The sequence below is a fragment of the Uloborus diversus genome, chromosome 4 (assembly GCF_026930045.1).
Source record: "Uloborus diversus isolate 005 chromosome 4, Udiv.v.3.1, whole genome shotgun sequence".
Lineage (NCBI taxonomy): Eukaryota > Metazoa > Arthropoda > Arachnida > Araneae > Uloboridae > Uloborus > Uloborus diversus.
The window spans coordinates 60,474,632-60,494,429 of record NC_072734.1 but is presented as its reverse complement, the minus strand read 5'-3'; the positions used below and the strand labels follow the sequence as shown (position 1 = coordinate 60,494,429).

Genomic DNA, 19,798 nt, shown 5'->3' with positions numbered 1-19,798 from the left:
AAAGATAATACTAACAAGTTTAAGAAAACAGACCATAATTATTGACACAAGGGCGAACAGAAAACATGGTCGTGTTCAGTCATTTGTTACGACTTAAAGCAATGTTTTGATAGGATTGCTTTTTTTTCTTCTAATGTCATTTCCTTTTAGTTTCAAAAACCCGTTTAAGAAAGTAAGAATGTGAGGATTTTGCTCTTGGATCGTCAGTCTTTATTGCGTTAGAATTGTTTTGAAAATACATAATTATTTTACCAATATAAAATTTTAGGTTTAATTTGTTTGTTAGCTTTCACATTCGTATTTTATCATAAACAAGTTCGAGATTGTATATTTTCAAGTTTGCTACGCATTCGAAGAACGTGAACAAGAACGATCATTCAAGTATCTGATTTTTACCATACGTTCATCATCAATTACGAAACGTTAATAAACTAATTCAGAAAAAAAGGAAAAAAAAAAACTTTTAAAAATGTCCAAAGAATTCTTCATTTTTTTTTCAAGTATGTAAAAATTAAAAAAAAAAGTTGAGAAGTAAAAATGTAGTTTCAGTAAAAGAACAAAAAAGTAAACTAAAGATATAAGGAACTGTATATGTCGGTCCCTCCTCTTCCCTCCAAGGCACTTCAGAGAAAGATATTAAATTTGTTTAACAAAGTACTTATTTGTTATTGCTTTTTTTTTTTTTTTTTTTGAAATGAAAAAATGGAGAAATTTTTTTAATTGCTAAATTTTTCACTTATAAATGTAATGTGTTCTATTAAAAGTGTAAAAACTAACGAAATATTTTAGAAGTTTAGTTTGAAAACTGAAACTCTAATCGTCAGTCAGCTTAAGCATTGTCCAAAATATAGGCTTTATAAATAACGTTGTTTGAAAAAAGACAGAAAATAGTTTCTTTTCCTTTTAAAAGTTGCTTTATTTCTCTCTCCAACAGTGTTTCTACTTTTTTTTGCAAAGGTACTGTAATACTTCACCGATTACTGTGAGATACATAACTCAAGCGGCTACTGTGGACCTCGAACATAAGTTTTAAATGAACAAAATGGAACAAAAATAGGGTCACGACGCTAATTTTCAGCTCTTTAGGTCTATTCGAAAAAAAAAAACCGCTTTGGGGGTTAATTGGAGCCACAAATCGAATAATAGCTGTTGCACTATGTCTGATCCCAGAATCACAAAGATTCATCTAATCGATATCACGACGCAATGTACAAAACTTGGTGAGATGGGCTGAAGTAATGTTTACTGATGAAATAAATATAAGAGGCCTATAATCAAGCGATTAGCATCGCGAGGGAGGGTTAAGTAAACGATGTAGATCAGTGCAGAAGGCAAACGACAAAGATATTGTTTCTGTCACAACAGGTGTGAAGTTAGCAAAGTTCTGATTTCGGGCCGAAGGCATTAACAACAAAACTTTTGTCACTGACTTTCATCGTACGTCATTGGTTTTAAATCAGTTAACTAACACGCCCCTGTGTTCCCAATCGCTTACTGATTGGTTCTTATTTATTTCCTCATTAAAAATCTATTTTGCGCTAAAGATTATGATTCATTGATTGCGATGTGACATAATATGGAACAGATGACTCCTCGCCGTTTGTGTAATACTCATAGCTACAGTGTATTGAAATAAACGTATTCTATTGTCGTCACAGGGGATGTAAAATAAGCGTTACTGTCAACCAAGGAGAAAAGGTTGAAACACATGAGCGTATCTTTGACATTCTACAAACAGCATTTTGTTTTATCGCACCGCACGATGCTCAAAGTTGCAAATCTTTTCATCCATTTCATGAAAGCTTATTTCCAGTCGATGAATTTGTTTTTGAAGTGAATGCAGCGTAATTCTTTCTCAAAATAAAGGCAATGAAATACCCTATAAGAATTACTTAATAGCTTTCTTCCAAGCATCGAAGTCTCGCTCCGTGGTTTCCCCTCTCCTCTCTCTCGATTTTATCAAAAAGTGCAGTGGCATTTCTGCCAGTGGGGACGTGGGCTTTGCGTGGGACATCCGTGGGAGACGTTTAAAGTTACAGTTATAGATTTATTTTTAAGGTTACCAAAGCGTATTTGGCAACAAGACATTCCAACTCAGAGGTCGTGTCCATTGGAAGGTGCGCTTTACCATTTTACCTTCCAAAAGCGAACTTTTTGGGCCAACTTCTGGTGTGGCCTTCATTTAAAGATGCTTCGTATTCTGTTCCGCTTTGATGGGAAGAAAAACAGAATCCTTTTATAACATGTACCAAGTCGAATTAGAATGATTTTGAGAAATATTATACAATTAACATATCATGAACCGAATTTATTTATCCAGCAGTCAAGGTCCCTGTTATTGAAATCAACACTTTCTGAAGCAAACTCTTTTTCTGACACACATAAGATTCTCAAATACGTTTTTCGAACAAATCCTTGGCGCAGAAAAGTTATTTTGGGTACTTTGAACCATGTGGGGAACTTTGCACCCCGTCAGATTTTTTAGCATCTCTTTCTTCAAAAGAAACTGTAGGAACAGGGACTGATTACTGCAGAGACTGAATAGACCAACTAGGCCGTGGCCTAGGGCCTCCGCTATTTAAGGGCAGGCAAATAGCTAAAATTGTTTCAGCCGTTGGCTAAAACTGTAAAGTTTGACTGAAAACGTGTTTGACCTAGGGCCTCCCGATGCCTTAATCGGACCCTGTGTAGAAAGTTCAATGCTACACTCTACTGGCAAAATTTTACGCCTCTTTCCGATCTTTTTACATTGCAAAATTAGTTGAGCTGGTAACGCTGTTACTGTATCAGCCCGTTGTGGTATAAACTAATAGTTCTGAAGCTACTACATAGAAGCTACTCTCGATTTTTTCAATGAAGTGTCGTTTCAGATTCGCTTTGTCTAGGAACCAAGCAACCAAGACTAAATCCAAGAGATCATGCCGTATTAGCAGGTCGAACATCATCTCCCCTTCATTCAACAGTTGCCCCACAAAGGCACCAATACAGTCTCTTTCTTGTACATGATATGAGAGAGAGAGACCTGATGGCTGAGCAATAACAATTCGCATATTTCTTTACGTTTCCACTGAAGGTTAGACTCTTTTTGTGACCTGCTCTAAATTTATAGTTGAAACAAATTTAATATGGCAGAGTTGTAATGCTGTGATTAGGATCTACGTAGACTTCATAATGTTGCCGCTGCCAGGTTAGGTTTGTCCCACTTACAGATTAGGCCGTCTGAGCAAATCTAGGCAGGAGCACTGCAAATACAATCCAGGACTCTTAGCAGTGCTGGATCTAAAGGGGAGCAAACCGGGACCGTTGCTCAGAGCGACATCTTCAGGAAGCGGCAAATTCACCCTATTTCTGTGTTTCTTTTCGTTGAATCTCAATCCAAAAAGTTAAAGGAAGATCCGACTCAGAAAAATCATAGATCGGCACTGACTCTTAGAGACGTACCATCCATGATCAGGTGGAATCCTCCAAGAGGGACAGTAAGCGAATCTCAGATAATTGGGGAAGGGGCAGTGGAAATTCTAACTCATAGTTACATCAATTTAAAAGTGTACTACATAATTTCAGTATTTTATCATTATGAGTTTGTCTCATCTTGTCTACGCTATATTTTAACAATGTTCTCGAAAATGGGACGGAGCCGGAGAAGAAACGAAATTCGAATCCAAATGTCGAGTCACGAACTGTGTATGATTTAATAGAATTCCTCCCCATTGTTTCCCAGTTTCATCTTTCATGATTTGTTTAGCTGTCTCTGCGTTTTCACAACTCGCAACCGCGAAATGGGACAATGGTGCGATTTCAGAAAAGAGCTTGAGAATTTTTCTTCGCGTCACGCATTCTGCAGTTGAAAGCAAGAAAAAGTGCGGAAAGGAAACGGTATTGACGTTGATGATGGAGATGTGTTAACATCATTCGGGCAACCAAATACACTGAACTTTCTATCATCCGAGGTGTGCGGTTATTCGAGCAGTGAGAAGATCATCTGATTGCTCGACTCATTGAGCAATCAGGATCAGTGGCGGATTCACCACGTCGCAACTGTCGCAATAAGGTTGTTTCCTTCAGTCAAAAGTACTACTTTTAGTCACTGAAGTTGATAGAATGAGCAAAAAAAAAAAAGACATGGGCCCAGAAAATGCTTTTATTTTCCCTACAGTTATTTTTTAAAATGTCCTAGTTTTCGAACAAGACGTGGTCTTTATGACGTCACAAATGATGAACTTAGGCGCGTATTCCACTGGCGCGCTGAATGCCTATACTTGCTGTCTACCGCGTTTTCACGTTATGATAACTCAGAAGTGAATTAAATATTGCGCTCTACGCTTACTATCAATCGTATCGTTGCCAGTACATGAGAATAAAGAAGTGAATTAAATATTGCGCTCTACGCTTGCTATCAATTGTATCATTGCCAGTACACGAGCAGAAAGGAGTGAATTAAATATTGCACTCTGCACTAACGGCAACAGTGAATGGCAGTTCGTCATTTGTGATGTCATGCGTAGAAGCGTAAAAAATAAAATTGTGTCTGCGCACTGATTTAAATATATTTTTTTAAATAGTAAACTTAGTCAAATTATTTAAAAAAATGGTGAAATCCTATGTTTTTAAGCATGCTCTATCAGAAAAAAAAAAGAATTAAATTTCGGAAACGACCCCATTGCGAGGGTCCCCCACGGCATAAGGGCTCCCAAAAAAGGATCATAATAGCTATTTCTCAAACTAAAAGTGATGGACCATAGGGCCACCAGAAATACAATGCGACAGGCCTACGATCCCGTAATTCCACCTTCCACCACTGAACAAGATGGTTTGTTGTCGTCACTTTTCCCAAAGCCTGACCTTTATCTCAAAATCTAATGTCTTTTCAATTGGTAGACAGCGAGTCACGTGATCAATTGCGGCTTAGCCAATGAAATTAATTCTCTAAAATTATGTACTTTCATTATTGCCCGATTTTTTTTTCGCCTGCACGAATACAGTGATTATGTTCATCTGTTATTTGCATTTTTTCTCCTTTAAAACAAACAGTTCTACTTTTCTTTTACTACTACAGATTTTAACAGTATTTTAACTTAATATTACAACTGCGCACAATTCTTGCAGCATAGATTTTATTTTATTATTGCTTCATGAACTCTTCTGTAACTTTCTCACTGCTACTACTCTTTCGTTTTTACTTTTTTTTTTTTTTTTGGTTTGATAATTGGAGTGAATAAAAAGCCTGAAAAGATAGACTGAAACTTATGCAAAATTATAACGTTAGAAACACTGCCTGCAATCCTTGGTTACGAAAATTTAACTTGTCAGAAACGAATTCAAGTTATTACTCTTATTATTTACTAGTGGTACCTGCACGGCTTTGCCCATAGTAGAAACGTAAAAGGTCATTCAGTCCGCCTGTATATTTACAAATAATGAATGATGAATTTCTCGCCAATTTGCTATGTTAAATTGCTAGCCCATGTTACGGTAGTTAGTTCGTCCACGTTATAGTAATATGCTCGTCCACGTTATGGTAATTTGTTCATCCACGTTATGATAATTTGCTCAATAAAATGTTCTTAAAAGTGGAATGGAAAAATAACAAAATAGAATTTTCAAAAAATCGCTTCGAGGTGCACCCCCCTTTCTACAAACTAATTTTGTGCCAAATTTCATGAAAATCGGCAGAACGGTCTAGGCGCTATGCGCGTCACAGACATCCAGACATACATCAGACTTTCAGCTTTATTATCAGTAAAGATTTATTTATTGTGAATGTTCTGTGTATTAAAACCAAAAATGTGTAATATATCATCGCAATATTATCCGTACATTCGTGAGCTGCCGAGAGAAAATGATAACTATATACAAGCAATCATAGATCACAGGCATATCTCAATATTCATTCGTATGTAGTCAATATCTGTTCTCAGGCGTCCCCTATCATAGAAAAACGAACTACTGTAAGGTAGGCGAACACCTTAACATTCGAATAAAAATCGTTTTTGAGATTTTTAGAAGTTTAAAGAGCCTCAGTGTTCTTTCTAAATCCGCAATTTTTCTTAAATTGATGAATTATTGAGAAAACTAGAAAAAATTTACTAAAGTCAAATGCTCTGCTTTTAATTGAAATTTAATTTTCTTTCTTGATCAACTCTAAAGATTTGAAACTTTGCAAAAATGGTAATTGAACATATTACTGAGATATAAATCTCTAACAGTTAATGTGCATGCAATATATGGTTTTGAAATGATGATCAATTAAACTTTGGGGGCGTAACTTCGGGGGGATTTTTCAAACATTTTTCCCATAAAACCGGCTTTTAGTTATTTATTTCCAAATTGGTGAGTTATATCACTCTCTGGTATGTAACAAAGAGATATAAGCACAAAAAGTTTTAAAAATTATGAAAAAATGAATGCACTGGAAGCGTTAAGGAAATTGTAGTTTTTATCTAAAAATATGGCTTTTTTTATTTAAAAACACTTATAGAAATTTTTTTCAGCAAATAAGTAGTCAAAATGTGTTATTTATAATTATTAATAATCGTATTAAGTTTTAGAAAGGTGCAATGAACATTAACATAGAACACACAAAAATATTTAAGGTGTTCTAATACCTTAAACGGATTTGTTGCTACTAGCGTGCGGAGTCGGAGAAGAAATGACCGACTCTGGAAATTTTAGAGCCTTCGACTCTCGACACCGACTCCTTTACCCCAGAATCAGTTCGACTCCGACTCCACCGCCCTAGTTGCTACTTCAATTGTTGTTAATCCCCGTTTTAGACTATTACAGGTAATAACGTTACTTCCTAAATTTTAAACTGATTTATGTTACTTATAAAACAATATCAAATTATTTTTTCGAATCATCAAATTGATTCATGTAATTAAAACTTCCAAAAAACGAAAGTTTTTGATGTATGTTGTCGTTTTAAATTCATTTTGCAATTCCATCTTTTTCTCTTTGCGTGAAATTTCATCTACTGTAACTGAAATATGTTTCGTACTACGATATCATTCAAAATTTTCTGAAAAGCACTTATATAGTCCAGGGTTTTAAATAATAGTAAATAGTTTGCTTTTTATCTCATTAAAAGCTTAGTTCATTTCACTTAGTTGTTTTGAAATTCTGAACTATAGTAGACTATTCTATAATGATTTTAAAAGTTAAGTCTTGCGTGAAATTTCAGCCTTTTTTTTTCAAATTCAATGTATTAACATTTTTTTTTCCAAATTAAAGTAACGCATAAAATATCATACAAATAAATAAATAAATAAATAAATAAACACACACACACACACATACACACAAATAAAGTGAATCTGTCTAAAATTTTAATCATAATACGTAAGACAATCATTTTTTAAGAAATGTGTCAATATTTATATAAATAAAACACACACAAACTCCAAATTCGTATGTCCGGTAACTCGGTAGCTACAGAGCCGATCTCGTTACAATATAAAACAAAAAGCTTGGTGTGTATATATTTGCAACATATCCGAATTTCGCATTCTTTATTGCTTTCTATCGTTCTTAAATCAAGACCAAGCTAGGATATGAATACTTACAGACTTACACTAATTTTACAGTGATGGTGACGGCAACAAAACTCTGCCGTCTTTACTTTCTTTACGCGGAAGAGATTTGGTTTTACTTGCAATGGTCGGGATTATTTAACACTCGCTCTTATTGATTGGCTGTCATTTATTCTATCATTAAAAATTGCTTTTACCCAAATGAACGTGACTCGTTGATTACGGCTATAACGTCACATAGAACAGATAAATGCTCACTGTTGGTGGGACTAATTATTTGCGACAGGTTTCTTTTGTTGCCGCCCCAGTTGATGTAAAAAATTGCGTTGTTTCCCATTTTCAAAAAAATATTTTTTTCTGAAAGAATATATGGTCGAAAACATGGGGTGAGCTACTTTTATTTATTTATTTTTAAATTCTGCCTTATTTTCCCTCTTAAAAACATAATCTTAAAAGACGTTCAGTCTCTGTTTTCATTTTCGCTTCTGACGTCACAAGTGAACAAGTTGCTATTCTTTCCAGAATAAAGTTTCAGGACATTGCCAAACTTTGCCAAATGAATATATTTTATTTAACTAACAATTCTCGTTCCGCTAATAATTGCTCGCCGCGAAAAATCATCAAAGGGTGATATCTTGCCAGAAAAGACAACCACTCTAGCTCCGATTCAATATGGCAGTCTTCACTTGTGACGTCACGCGGTGAAACATCTTGTTTCAGAAATCGACATTTAAAAAAATAATTAAAAACTAAATGTTGGGGAAATAAAAGTATTTTTTGCCTCCATGTTAAATGCTTTGCTTATTCTTTCCATTTCAGTGACTAAAAGTTGTACTTTTGACTGATGGTATTCCCCTATTTTGGCAGATAGAGTATTATTTTCCTTCCCTATACATGAAATTGTTTTTAAGCTTTTTGGCGTGACATTTTGTGACACTCTCCTTTCTACTTTCAGGTCGAGCTGCAACACGTACTGGGAGTGACCGTCACAAACAGCTCCGCTCTAGACAATGACCCTCAAACAGGAACCGTTGCCTACCCCGCCGGGTGAGTAATTTTTCGTGCTGAACGTGCTTTTAAACTATAAACACAAGGGAATAACACGACCACTAAGGTGTTTCAAAAATACATGTGAAAAAAGTTTCTCCTAGATAACGGGACACCCCTCAATATTGATAGACTTGTGAATAGTAATATACTGAAAGTATTTTAGCTTCCTATTTCAACTGAAAGAGGGTGCTCTACCCCCCCCCCCCAAACGTCATAAGTATGGGGAGGGGAGGTAAAAAATACATTGAACTGAAAATACAATGATACATATTATAACATACAATAGTAATATACATATGTTTTGCGATAAAATAATTATTTACAAAAAAAAAAAAAAAAAACAGCGGAGGAAATTAAATTTTTCTAAATTTGTGGCATTTTTTATGCTACGGCTAGCGTTAAATTGAAGGGTCATTGAGCACTAGGGTGGGTCAGTTTTTTTTTTTTTTTTTTTGAAATGTTAAGGGGCAGAAGATTAAAAGATGATAAATGGTCTCAAAATTAATATGTGTGAAATTTTATTCCATTCTGATAAGTCTTTTTACCTTCGGATTGAGTTTGAAGTTGGGATTTCCTTCCTCAAATAGGATACGCTCCATGTAAGGTTATAATAATAATAAATATTACTTAGCTTACAGAAACAAGTCAGAGACAATATCAGAGAGTTTTTTTTTTTTTTTTCAAACCTTCAACTCATGAACTGACTACTAAAAAAAATTTGTCCACCTATATTGCGGTGTTTTTAAATTACAAAGTAGTAACAAATAAAATTTAACTAAATAAATTTATTTTTGGTATTTTAAGAATTCACAACTGTTGCCTAAATGTAAACATAAGTAGTAAACGTAAGTCATATTAATAATTATACATAAGTGAATGAACATTTACAAAAATAATCATAATTATGCAAATTAGTGTAATAAAACGTCGTGATATTATTGCATATTATTACTATTTTTGTCAACTCATTTATGTATTTTCATTTATTTTTTAACTATTATTATTATTATTATTATTATTATTTTTGAGTAAAAGGAAATTTTTTAACGTGTTAAGAGCAAAAATCTTTGATGACCGTTTACATTTTTCTGCGACCAGAGCCGGTCTGCCGGACCACCGCACAATGGGGCGGAAACACCAAAAAGCGCTTAATTCCCCCCCCCCCTATATTGAACCAATTGAGGATTAATAAATTTGCACAGGCCTACCTCTTTGGCAATCAGAACTGGAATTTTAGAGCCCTTCGTCCACTACAAAGCGAAAGAGAGCCTGTAGACGGTGAAGAACCACGAGTGCGGGAATTTAAAAAAAAATTGCTTTTAAGCAGTGTATAATTTTTTTTTTTTTCTTGTTGAAGGCGGAGATTTTTAATTTCTCTGGTTTCCAACGATAGTAATAGAAAGAACAAAATTAATACTCGAATAATCAAATCGAAAATCGGTTTTGATCAGCACCGAAAGCTAATGAATTCAAAGTTATTTTTTTCAAAACACTCTACAAAAAATGTACTTTTACATACCCTTTGAAATTAATATTAATTAGTCATCAATGGTCTGTGTATGAAGACCTTGAAAGGGAATTAGCTGCGTAAACCTGTGAACTTTGAACCCTGAGCCCAAACAAATCTAAAAAAACTTGCTAATTACATGCCTGTGTAAACAAACAAACGAGCGAGGTTTAAAAAACATTTTAAAGTGCTTTTTGGCGTTTTCGCCCCACTGGCATCGGTTAAGAATCGCTGATCTAGAAGACTTAAGTGCTTATCAATACATTCAGGAGTCAGTTACATAAACTTTGCAACAATAGACAATGGGTAATATTTAAAAGATAACATTCTTAACAATACTTCGGACAACCTCGCAGATGGTAGAAAGGAGATAGGAAACGAAACTGAATTTTTGTAGATCATAATAGAAAATGTCGAAAACCACGAGCACTTGGCTCTTTCATGGATAATTAGAGTTGTGGATTTCAAGGGAAAATGACAGACTCCGACTCCGACTCTTGAAAATTTAAACCTTTGACTCCTGACTCCCGACACCTTTACCCCAAAATCAGTCCGACTCCGATTCCACAGCCCTGAGAGAAAACCTCATCTTTCCCTAATAAATGTTTGCTCTAGAAGCATGCCAAGGCATATTCCTGATTCTTTTCTTCCTCGGAGAACAACAAAAGATTTTTAAACAATCGATGATAATTAGCAAAATATCAAATCATCAAACTCAGTAGGTTTAAAACTAAGCAACCCTTAACAGCTTAATAATTTTAATAACTACGGTCATTTCAAATTGCATTAAAAATCCACATAAAAGCAATTCTCGTATAATGTACGTACTTATAAAATCTGGTGTGTTTAATTCTGAAGGTCTCTTTATTTATTCTCTTCTATGAAATAAATTTGGTGCCCCAAAATGAGTTCTCATTCTTGGAACGCGTTTCACAGAAGTGTGTGAAGTTTTCCACGAATGCCCAAAGTTATAAATTTCATTTTATGAAACTCATTTCGCATTCAGTTTTTAATTTAAAATATAGCTCATGAAAATGGTACTCAAACTGACACGAGTCAAGTTATATGTTTTAATTTTTGCTTCTTAATGTATCAATTAAAATTGAGACAAGGACAGAAAGAGAGCGAGGGAAATAGGTTGAGCGGTGTTCTTTGAAGTCAGTTGTTCAAACTGCATGCTTAAAAAAAAGGTTAGGCCCAAATTTGTTTGCAATTATATGTAAACAATGCAAATAGTGCAATTTTTTATTGAAAGTAAAGAATTTGCTTATTAATGCCACAAATTAAAGTACAAAATGGAAATAATGAAAAGGCCTGGTTTTGTATAGCACGAAGCTTTACTTAATGAAAAATGCTGGATGTAAAATTTATCGCCAATTTGGTTTGTTCCACTTCAATTTCTGATACGAGGTACCACGTTTTGACTTCCTGTCCGGGCATTTCCCCCCCCCCCTCTAAATTATAGACTTAAGTGACCTTTCCAATTTAGCGATAGTCAACTCTCGTTACCCATGAACCAGGAAGACAATTGTGAGCCGTTCTTCCACCCTTGCTACTGCCCAGTGGTCACGAACGCGGGGGTAGAAGTGCGTATGCATATCATTATTGATATCGATCATAATGTGCAAACATATCGATAAACATCTCTCTCTTTTGTTTCCAGATGCGTCGTCGTCCTTTACAACACCCGCAAGAACAAGCAGCGCCACCTGGTATCCGACGCGAAGCGAAACATCACCACCCTATCATTTTCCTATGATGGCAAATACCTGGCCACTGGCGAAGTAAGAAGTGCGAATTTTATGTTTTATCGTTTGGCAACATCTCACTCGATGAGAATCCTCATGAGAGCGCAGTTTACGACCGCGGAAAGGGGTTTGGAAGTGTTGGAATCCGTTCGAAATGAGCACGACAGCCGAATGTTATTGTCTCGTGAGCGAATGAAACAATGGTCCCGTCGACGGTCATTGTTAACGACCAGACTGAGATAAAAGCAGATCTGTTTTATGTTAAGAGACGACTGAGAGGAATTAGCTTAGTCTCCTAGACTTTTATGGTTGTCTTGCTTATATTATTAAATGCATAACACACACACACACACATATATATATATATGTATATATATATATATATATAATAAGAATTTGACTCCATTATTTTATAAAAATCGACAAAACTTTATTTACATCACATATACTTCAAGAAGTCGTCATTTTTATTTTCTCAAGACCAAATTCCTGGAACACGATCTCGTGCGTCTTTTTCACTTTTTTTAATTACGTGTTGCCATTCGGCAGTTTGTGTTAAATAGAAATAAAATAATTAAATTTAAGAATTAAAAGACATTAAAAATATGGATGAAAATATAATACTAGAGAATTATCATTACGTGGTAATAATTTTGACTGAGAAGGGCACTTCAGTACCCCCTTCCCAGTAATGATGATAATAAATGCGTTGCCGAAAGTCACGTATTAACCACGAATGACATGTCCATAATTCTTTGGAAAGTGAACTGTTCGTCCATATTTTGTCCTATATGAAGTTTCTTCATCTTTTTTACGCATTTCTTCTTCTGGTTGGTTAACATTGTCCTTGTCAGCAGACAGAAATGCTGGTTTTAGCCTGTCTACAGACACAGTGACATTTTTGCCTTTTATCATTACTTTGAACACTTTCGCGCCGCGCTTGATGACTGCATAAGGTCCGTTGTATGGCGGCTGAAGACTTTTCCGCACCCCATCATTTCTGATAAAAACATGGGTGCAAGTTTTTAAGTCTTGTGATACGAAAGGCTTAATATTAGAATGTGATTTTGTCGGTAAAGGAGCAAAATCGTGAAATATATCTCTTAGCTTCTGTATCATAGTTTCAGGGCTTTTTATAACCGAATGTTCATCGAAAAAATCTCCTGGAAGTCGAAGTGAAGTTCCATAAACAAGTTCGGCTGGTGAAACATTCAGATCCGTTTTAATTGCTGCACGGAATCCTAGGAGTATTGTGGGAAGAACTTCGGTCCATTTTTCATTTCGTCGAGCTTTTAAAGCACATTTTAATGGTCGATGCCAGTTCTCAATAAGACCATTTGATTGAGGATGGTATGGTGAAGTTCTTATCTTTTCGGCACCAATGAATCGAGTTAATTGTCGAAATAGCTCAGACTCAAATTGACGACCTTGATCTGATGTAATTTTTTCTGGACAACCAAATCTTGAAATCCATTCAGACATCAACGTCTTAGCGACAGTTGGTGCTGTCATATCACAAATAGGATATGCTTCTGGCCATCGCGTTGCCCTATCAATTACCGTTAAGCATTAATTCTTTCCTTCAGATTCTGGTAGTGGTCCTATTAGATCAATGTGTATATGGGCAAACCTAGATGTGTTAATATCAAATTTTCCTTCTTCAGTTTTAGTGTGCCTGAAAACCTTTGATCTTTGGCAGTTTAAACACTCTTTAACCCATACTTTGATATCCGTAGCCATTGAAGGCCAAACAAATCTCTGCTTAATAAGCTTAGTCGAACCTTTATACCTGGGTGTGTTAAATTATGTAGGTTTAAAAAAACTTGTTTACGAAAACTTTTTATTAGAAAAGGTCGTGCTTTTCCTGTAGAAATATCACAAAATATTTCAGTTTCTGAATCAGGCATAGTAAGTAATTTTAATACTAAATTAGATTCCTTATTTTCTAAAGCAGATTTAAGTTCTAAGTCAGATTTTTGTTCAACACCTAACTTAGCGTAATCTAGCGAAGTAGGAAATTTAATTGTACTTATTCGAGAAAGGGCATCGGCTGCTTCATTTGAGCTACCTTGCAAATATTCAATGTCAGTTGTAAACTCAGAGATAAAGGGTAACCATCTACTTTGCCTATTTGTGTAGGTATCTCGTTTCTTTTGAAAAGCAAATTTTATTGGTTTGTGATCAGTGTATATTATACATTCTTTCGCCTCGATGAAATGTCGAAAATATTTTACTGATTCATAAATGGCTAATAATTCCCTATCAAAAACCGAGTATTTTAACTGAGCAGTATTCAGTTTTTTTGAAAAAAATGCTATTGGTTTCAACCCTTCTTCAGTCTGCAGACTTAAGGTTGAACCAATGGAGAAATCACTAGCATCAGTGTGTAATGCTAACTGCCCATCCTGCGAGGGAAAGACCAATGCAGCGCCAATCAAACTTTGTTTAGCTTTCTCAAATGCGTCATTCAAAATTGGAGACCATTCAATAGGAGTGCTATCATTCTTTTTACATCCTCTTATTTGATCTGTTAAAGGGGTAAGCAGTCTTGCTGCATGTTTAACAAATCTTCTAAAGCAATTTATTAATCCAATGAATCGTCGAAGCTCTGATATTGTTTTTGGCTTAGGATAATTTTGAATGGTTTCAACTTTTGATTTTAAAGGTTTAATTCCTTCAAAAGAAATATCATGTCCTAAAAATGATACTTCAGTTTGAGCAAAAACACTTTTGGAAATATTCACATTTAAACCATATTTGGCAAGCCTACCTAATACAATTTTCATGTGTTCTAAGTGTTCCGTTTCATTTTCGGAAAAAATTAGTATGTCGTCTAAATAAGCAACAGCGAAGTCTACATTTGAAAGTGCCTCGTTAATAAATCTTTGGAACGTATTTGCTGCACATTTTAAACCGAAATTTAAATATAAGAACTCAAAACTACCAAACGGTGTGGTAACTGCAGTTTTTTGAATATCATCTTTGAAAACTGGAATGTGAAAATATGCCCTAACAATATCGAGTTTAGAGAAAATTTTCTTGCCGTGTAAAATGTTCGTTACATTGTGTATGTGTGGCACAGGGTAACGGTCAGGCACAGTGACCGAATTTAACCTTCGATAATCACCACAAATACGGTAAGATCCATCCGCTTTTGGTACCACGTGAATAGGAGAAGCCCAAGGAGATTTTGAAGGACGGCATATTCCTTGATCCATAAGGTATTGAAATTCTTTTTTAACTTCGATTAATACCTTTGGATGTAAACGTCGGGGCTTAGAAAATAAAGGCGGTGCTTTTGTTTCTATATAATAGACAGTATCGTGACTGACTGGTTTTTTGAAATTTGGGATAGGATTCAATAGCTCGGGAAAATCTTTAAATAATTCTTTGTACACCATATTATCCGAGACTAATTTAATCCCACTATATTGAGTTTTAGTTAACTCTCCCTTCGTTGTCAAACCAGTGACTGAATCAATTAATCTCGACTTCTTTAAATCTACTAGTAGTGAAATATTTTGTAAAAAATCTGCTCCTAGAATTGGGTAAGAAACATTTGCTACAACAAATTGCCACTGATATATTCTACGCAATCCAATGTTGATATTTAACACCTTGTGGTCGTACACAGCTATTTTTGAATCGTTCGCAGCATACACGTAAGTGATGGGAGTTTTTGCTTTGAATGAAAAATGGGCAGGAATGCAAGAAATATCACTGCCACTATCAACCAAAAAATTTAATCCCGTACTTTTATCCATTATGTGTAATCTACACTGTTTATGTGCTGCTATGTCAGGGTAAATATCGTTATTAGACATAGCAGCTATGGCAAGTTTTTTTGAACTGCATCATAACTGCATGGTTGGCGACATTTAAATGCTTTATCGCCGAATTTTTCATGATAAAAACAAAACTCAGATGTATTTTGATTATCTGAGGGTGTTGGAATTCGTCTACTCCTAGATTGGGACCTATATCTATGATTACTACGACCTCTTGAAAATGAACGTTTTGATACCATTTTAGTTAGTTCAGAAACTCGCATGGTTAAATGCTCAATTTGATTTTGCAAATTTGATATTTGCGTCGTTTGTTCACTATGTTTTAGTGTTTCTAAAATTTTGCAAACTGATGGCTCCATTTTTATTTCATGAATTTTATCAGCTAAAATGGACAGTTCAGTCAACTCTGAAGTTGATGCTGATAAAATGGCTTGAATATGTGTTGGCAAACGCTCTAACCAAATGGTTTTTAAAAATTCGTCAGTAATTGAATTTCGTGAAAGTTCTTTCATTTGCCGAAGTAAAACAGATGGTTTTTTATCACCTAATGTAAGTTCACACAAAAGTTACCGTATTTGGCTTGATTGCGAATCGGAAAACTCTTTAACTAATCTATCTTTTAAAGCTTGATATTTATTTCCCTCTGGAGGAGCTATAATTAAATCCGAAACAGCGCTAAGTGTATCTGCGTCAATGGCGGATAAGAAGTAGTTATACTTCGTCTCATCATTTGTTATACGTGAAACATTGAAACTAGCCTCCACTTGAATAAACCAAACTGTTATATTACTTTTCCATAGTGGAGGTAATCTGGTTGCAACTCTCAAAACTGAGTCACTTTGTACAGTATTATTGGTAAATTCAACATTATCTAAACTTTCTACCGACATTTTAAAATTTAACTGAGATTTTACAAGTAAAATAAACAAATGCAATTAAATTAAAACAAAGAAAAATTAGTCAAAGATAAAATTTATCTTTTCACGAAAATAAAATTTAGGCCAGAGCATTTCCCTTCAAGTGAATGACTTTAAGTGAAGAGCATACCATAGAATAAAGCATTGTCCGTCTTCTTTTCTTTTCCTTTTTTTTCTTGTCCAAAACGTGGGTCACCACTGAGAGTGTTGTGAAGGTTTATAACAACACCCTAATTTTGTATAAGAATTTGACTCCATTATTTTATAAAAATCGACAAAACTTTATTTACATCACATATACTTCAAGAAGTCGTCATTTTTATTTTCTCAAGACCAAATTCCTGGAACACGATCTCGTGCGTCTTTTTCACTTTTTTTAATTACGTGTTGCCATTCGGCAGTTTGTGTTAAATAGAAATAAAATAATTAAATTTAAGAATTAAAAGACATTAAAAATATGGATGAAAATATAATACTAGAGAATTATCATTACGTGGTAATAATTTTGACTGAGAAGGGCACTTCATATAAATATATATGAGTAAATGAGTAAAACTAAGACAACGTATACACTTGTACAAATAAAAGCAATTAAAAAGAGTTTAAAAAATCTACAAACAGCTGTTTCGAGGTTATAAAAGCAAACTCTTTCATCAGTTCAAAAAGAAAAATAGTTCACGAAGTCCGAAAACAGAGAAATGCACACTTGTTCGTTGTCGAACTTTCCACGAGCCGCTGGAGGCGGTGAGATCGAGGCGGCCGACGATGGCGGCTAATCAAAGCCGTCCTGGCGGCTAGTAAATGTTGAAAAGTTGCGGTTTCGGCACAAGGCTCACAAGCCATCAAATATTTAGCTTGCATTGCTGTGAATGAGAACTTTTGAAAATTTATCGGAGCAAATTTTTTAAAAGATTCAATTTTATTGTTTGAACCATGAGAATCACTACAATGTTTAACAATCTTGGAATTTGGAAACAATTAATCCAGAAAAATCCTGTTTACTAATTCAAGCACACCAATTTTGCAGACTTAAAACAGCGTGGTAGAAATGCTTATAAAATTTGCAGAATTGTTGTTCTCTTTAATAGAAAAAGCTTACACTTCCTTCAAATAATTTTCTACTCATTTAGTTTTGTAAATGGACCGTTAAAATTATAGCAGTACCTACTATGGAGGGCTAACACGTAGTTTGTAAATTCACGGGTGTTTATTAATTTGAGCTTCGTTTGTTCATCATAAACTTTTTTTTTAATTCTTTGCAATAATATTTCTTTTAGTGTGGAGTTGTGTCACACGTCAGGGTGTGGGATGTCCAGAAACTGTCACAGGTTGCAGACCTATCGGGTCACAAACATGGGATCAATTGTGTGGTAAGTTTTTATAACATACATGTCTTTTTAGATCATTTAATTTATATTAAATGATCTTTCATACTTGATTTATCGAAAAAAAACCTTTTGTAAGACTTTTTGACGGAATAAAAGGAGTTCCAAATTTCAGCTCAAATTGTTAAGGTCTTCAGTTCCCACATCGAACCTGAAATTCGAAAACAATTGTAAAAAGTTAAAATTTAAGGTATTAAAAAAAGGATGTGTTTTAAACAATTTTATTGCTCCTTAAATTTACTTTTATCGAGATTGACGGAACACTAAGTGTGCCAGCTTTGTGCTTGCTTGATCAAAAGTCTTAAATTGCCAAAATGAGACTAAAGTTAAACTTAAAGGAAAACATAATAAAAAGTTAGACAAATTGAAATGAGAATAAAGTCAATATCGGTGGATATCTTTCAAAGCATTTTCTTTCCTTAGTTATGATATGCAGCTTTTATGTCAAGCATGGATGACTTAATCCTTTTTAGAGCTCCTTTTTAGAGCCATATATTTCTAGTAGTGGTAAGTTTAGTTAAACTCTTCATAAGGCTCTTTTTATCTAAGAGTGTTGGGTAAAATTTACTTTGGGTTTAGTTATGTTTGAGAAAAAATAAATCATGCAAGCAAGTAAAATAATTTCATTTTCTCCGCTTTTTTTCTTGACGGGAGGGGGAGGGGAACTTCACTCAGTTAAAAATTGATGTGTCAGGCGGTAAATATAATTTCTTCTCCTTTAAAAAGGTTCCAGCTAATTACATGTGGTAAAACAATGTGCTATTAGAAATTAAGTCTGACTAATTTGATGGGGAGTTGTTTCCCACTTTCTTTAAAATCTTTGAAGTAAGAAATTCATTTAAGTCATTAAGTAAAATGAATTTGTATACTTAACTTACTTTGGCTACTACCTAGTCCCGAGACAATGAAATTGGTAACTACGAACAGTCCAAAATTGATTATTTTTGCTAAAAGCAATATTCTTCCTAGTCATAGGATTAAATCTCATTAAAAATAACAACAGTGAACATCGACAGACATCTTTAGGCTTATCTGAGTCCCAGACTAATAAGATTCTTAAAAAATGCCCCAACTTCTTGCTTTGTTGCTTTTATTTAAATTCGAAGATATTCTGTAGCAGTGTGCATGTTCCTAATAAATGTATTTTTTCTTTGAAGGCATTTTCCCCTAACATGAAGTACGTCGTGTCCATCGGTTCTCAGCACGACATGGTTGTCAATGTCTGGGACTGGCGAAACAAGCAGAAAGTCGCATCCAACAAAGTCTCCTGCAAGGTACTACGGCATTTCGTCTAATATCAAGGACGGGTACAAGGAGGAGCGATCCCCCTTGAAGGACCCTGCATCGACAAATTTTTCTAAATTGAAGTTCTAAAAACGCAATTGCAGGTCATCTTTGACGACATGAAGGAAAGGAATGGGGTTCGAATCTCTCTTCCGAAAACTTTTTAGAAATGAAGTTTCAAAGGGGAGATTTCAGAAGATCTTTGGGGATGTCGAGAGGAGGAGTTAGGGAAAGGAGGGGAGGGAGGGTTGAAATATTGTCCAGGAATCACTACGAAATTGAAGTTCTAAAACTCAATTTTAGAAGAACTCCTTCAACTGAAAAGGAAAGGAATAGGTTCAGGGACCTCCTTGGATAAATCTCTACACTTCAGTTGCGTCAGATAAAATAATGTGGCTCCCATCCTCCAAGCATGTGCAAATTAGATACGTAGTAGAGGTAAGCTAAAAAGCCAATCGCCCCCTCCTTGAACAATTTCTGGATCCGTCCATGTCTAATACTACATTTTATGATATCAGTGTGATGTTGCTCATACTGATATTATAAAGTTTATGATCTGCTGTTGTAGAGTTTGATAATTTAACCACTTT

The 19,798-nt window shown here is 34.8% G+C and overlaps 1 protein-coding gene across 1 annotated transcript in view; it reads left to right on the top strand.

Annotated features, from left to right (window-relative positions):
• The window catches only part of LOC129221505 (mitogen-activated protein kinase-binding protein 1-like), a 149,847-nt gene that overhangs the window by 51,140 nt on the left and 78,909 nt on the right, over positions 1–19,798 (top strand). Inside the window, exons 2-5 of the mRNA XM_054855995.1 lie at positions 8,485–8,576; positions 11,750–11,870; positions 17,817–17,909; positions 19,082–19,198. Coding sequence (XP_054711970.1) covers positions 8,485–8,576; positions 11,750–11,870; positions 17,817–17,909; positions 19,082–19,198 — 423 coding nt within the window. The remainder of the gene's footprint in view (positions 1–8,484; positions 8,577–11,749; positions 11,871–17,816; positions 17,910–19,081; positions 19,199–19,798) is intronic.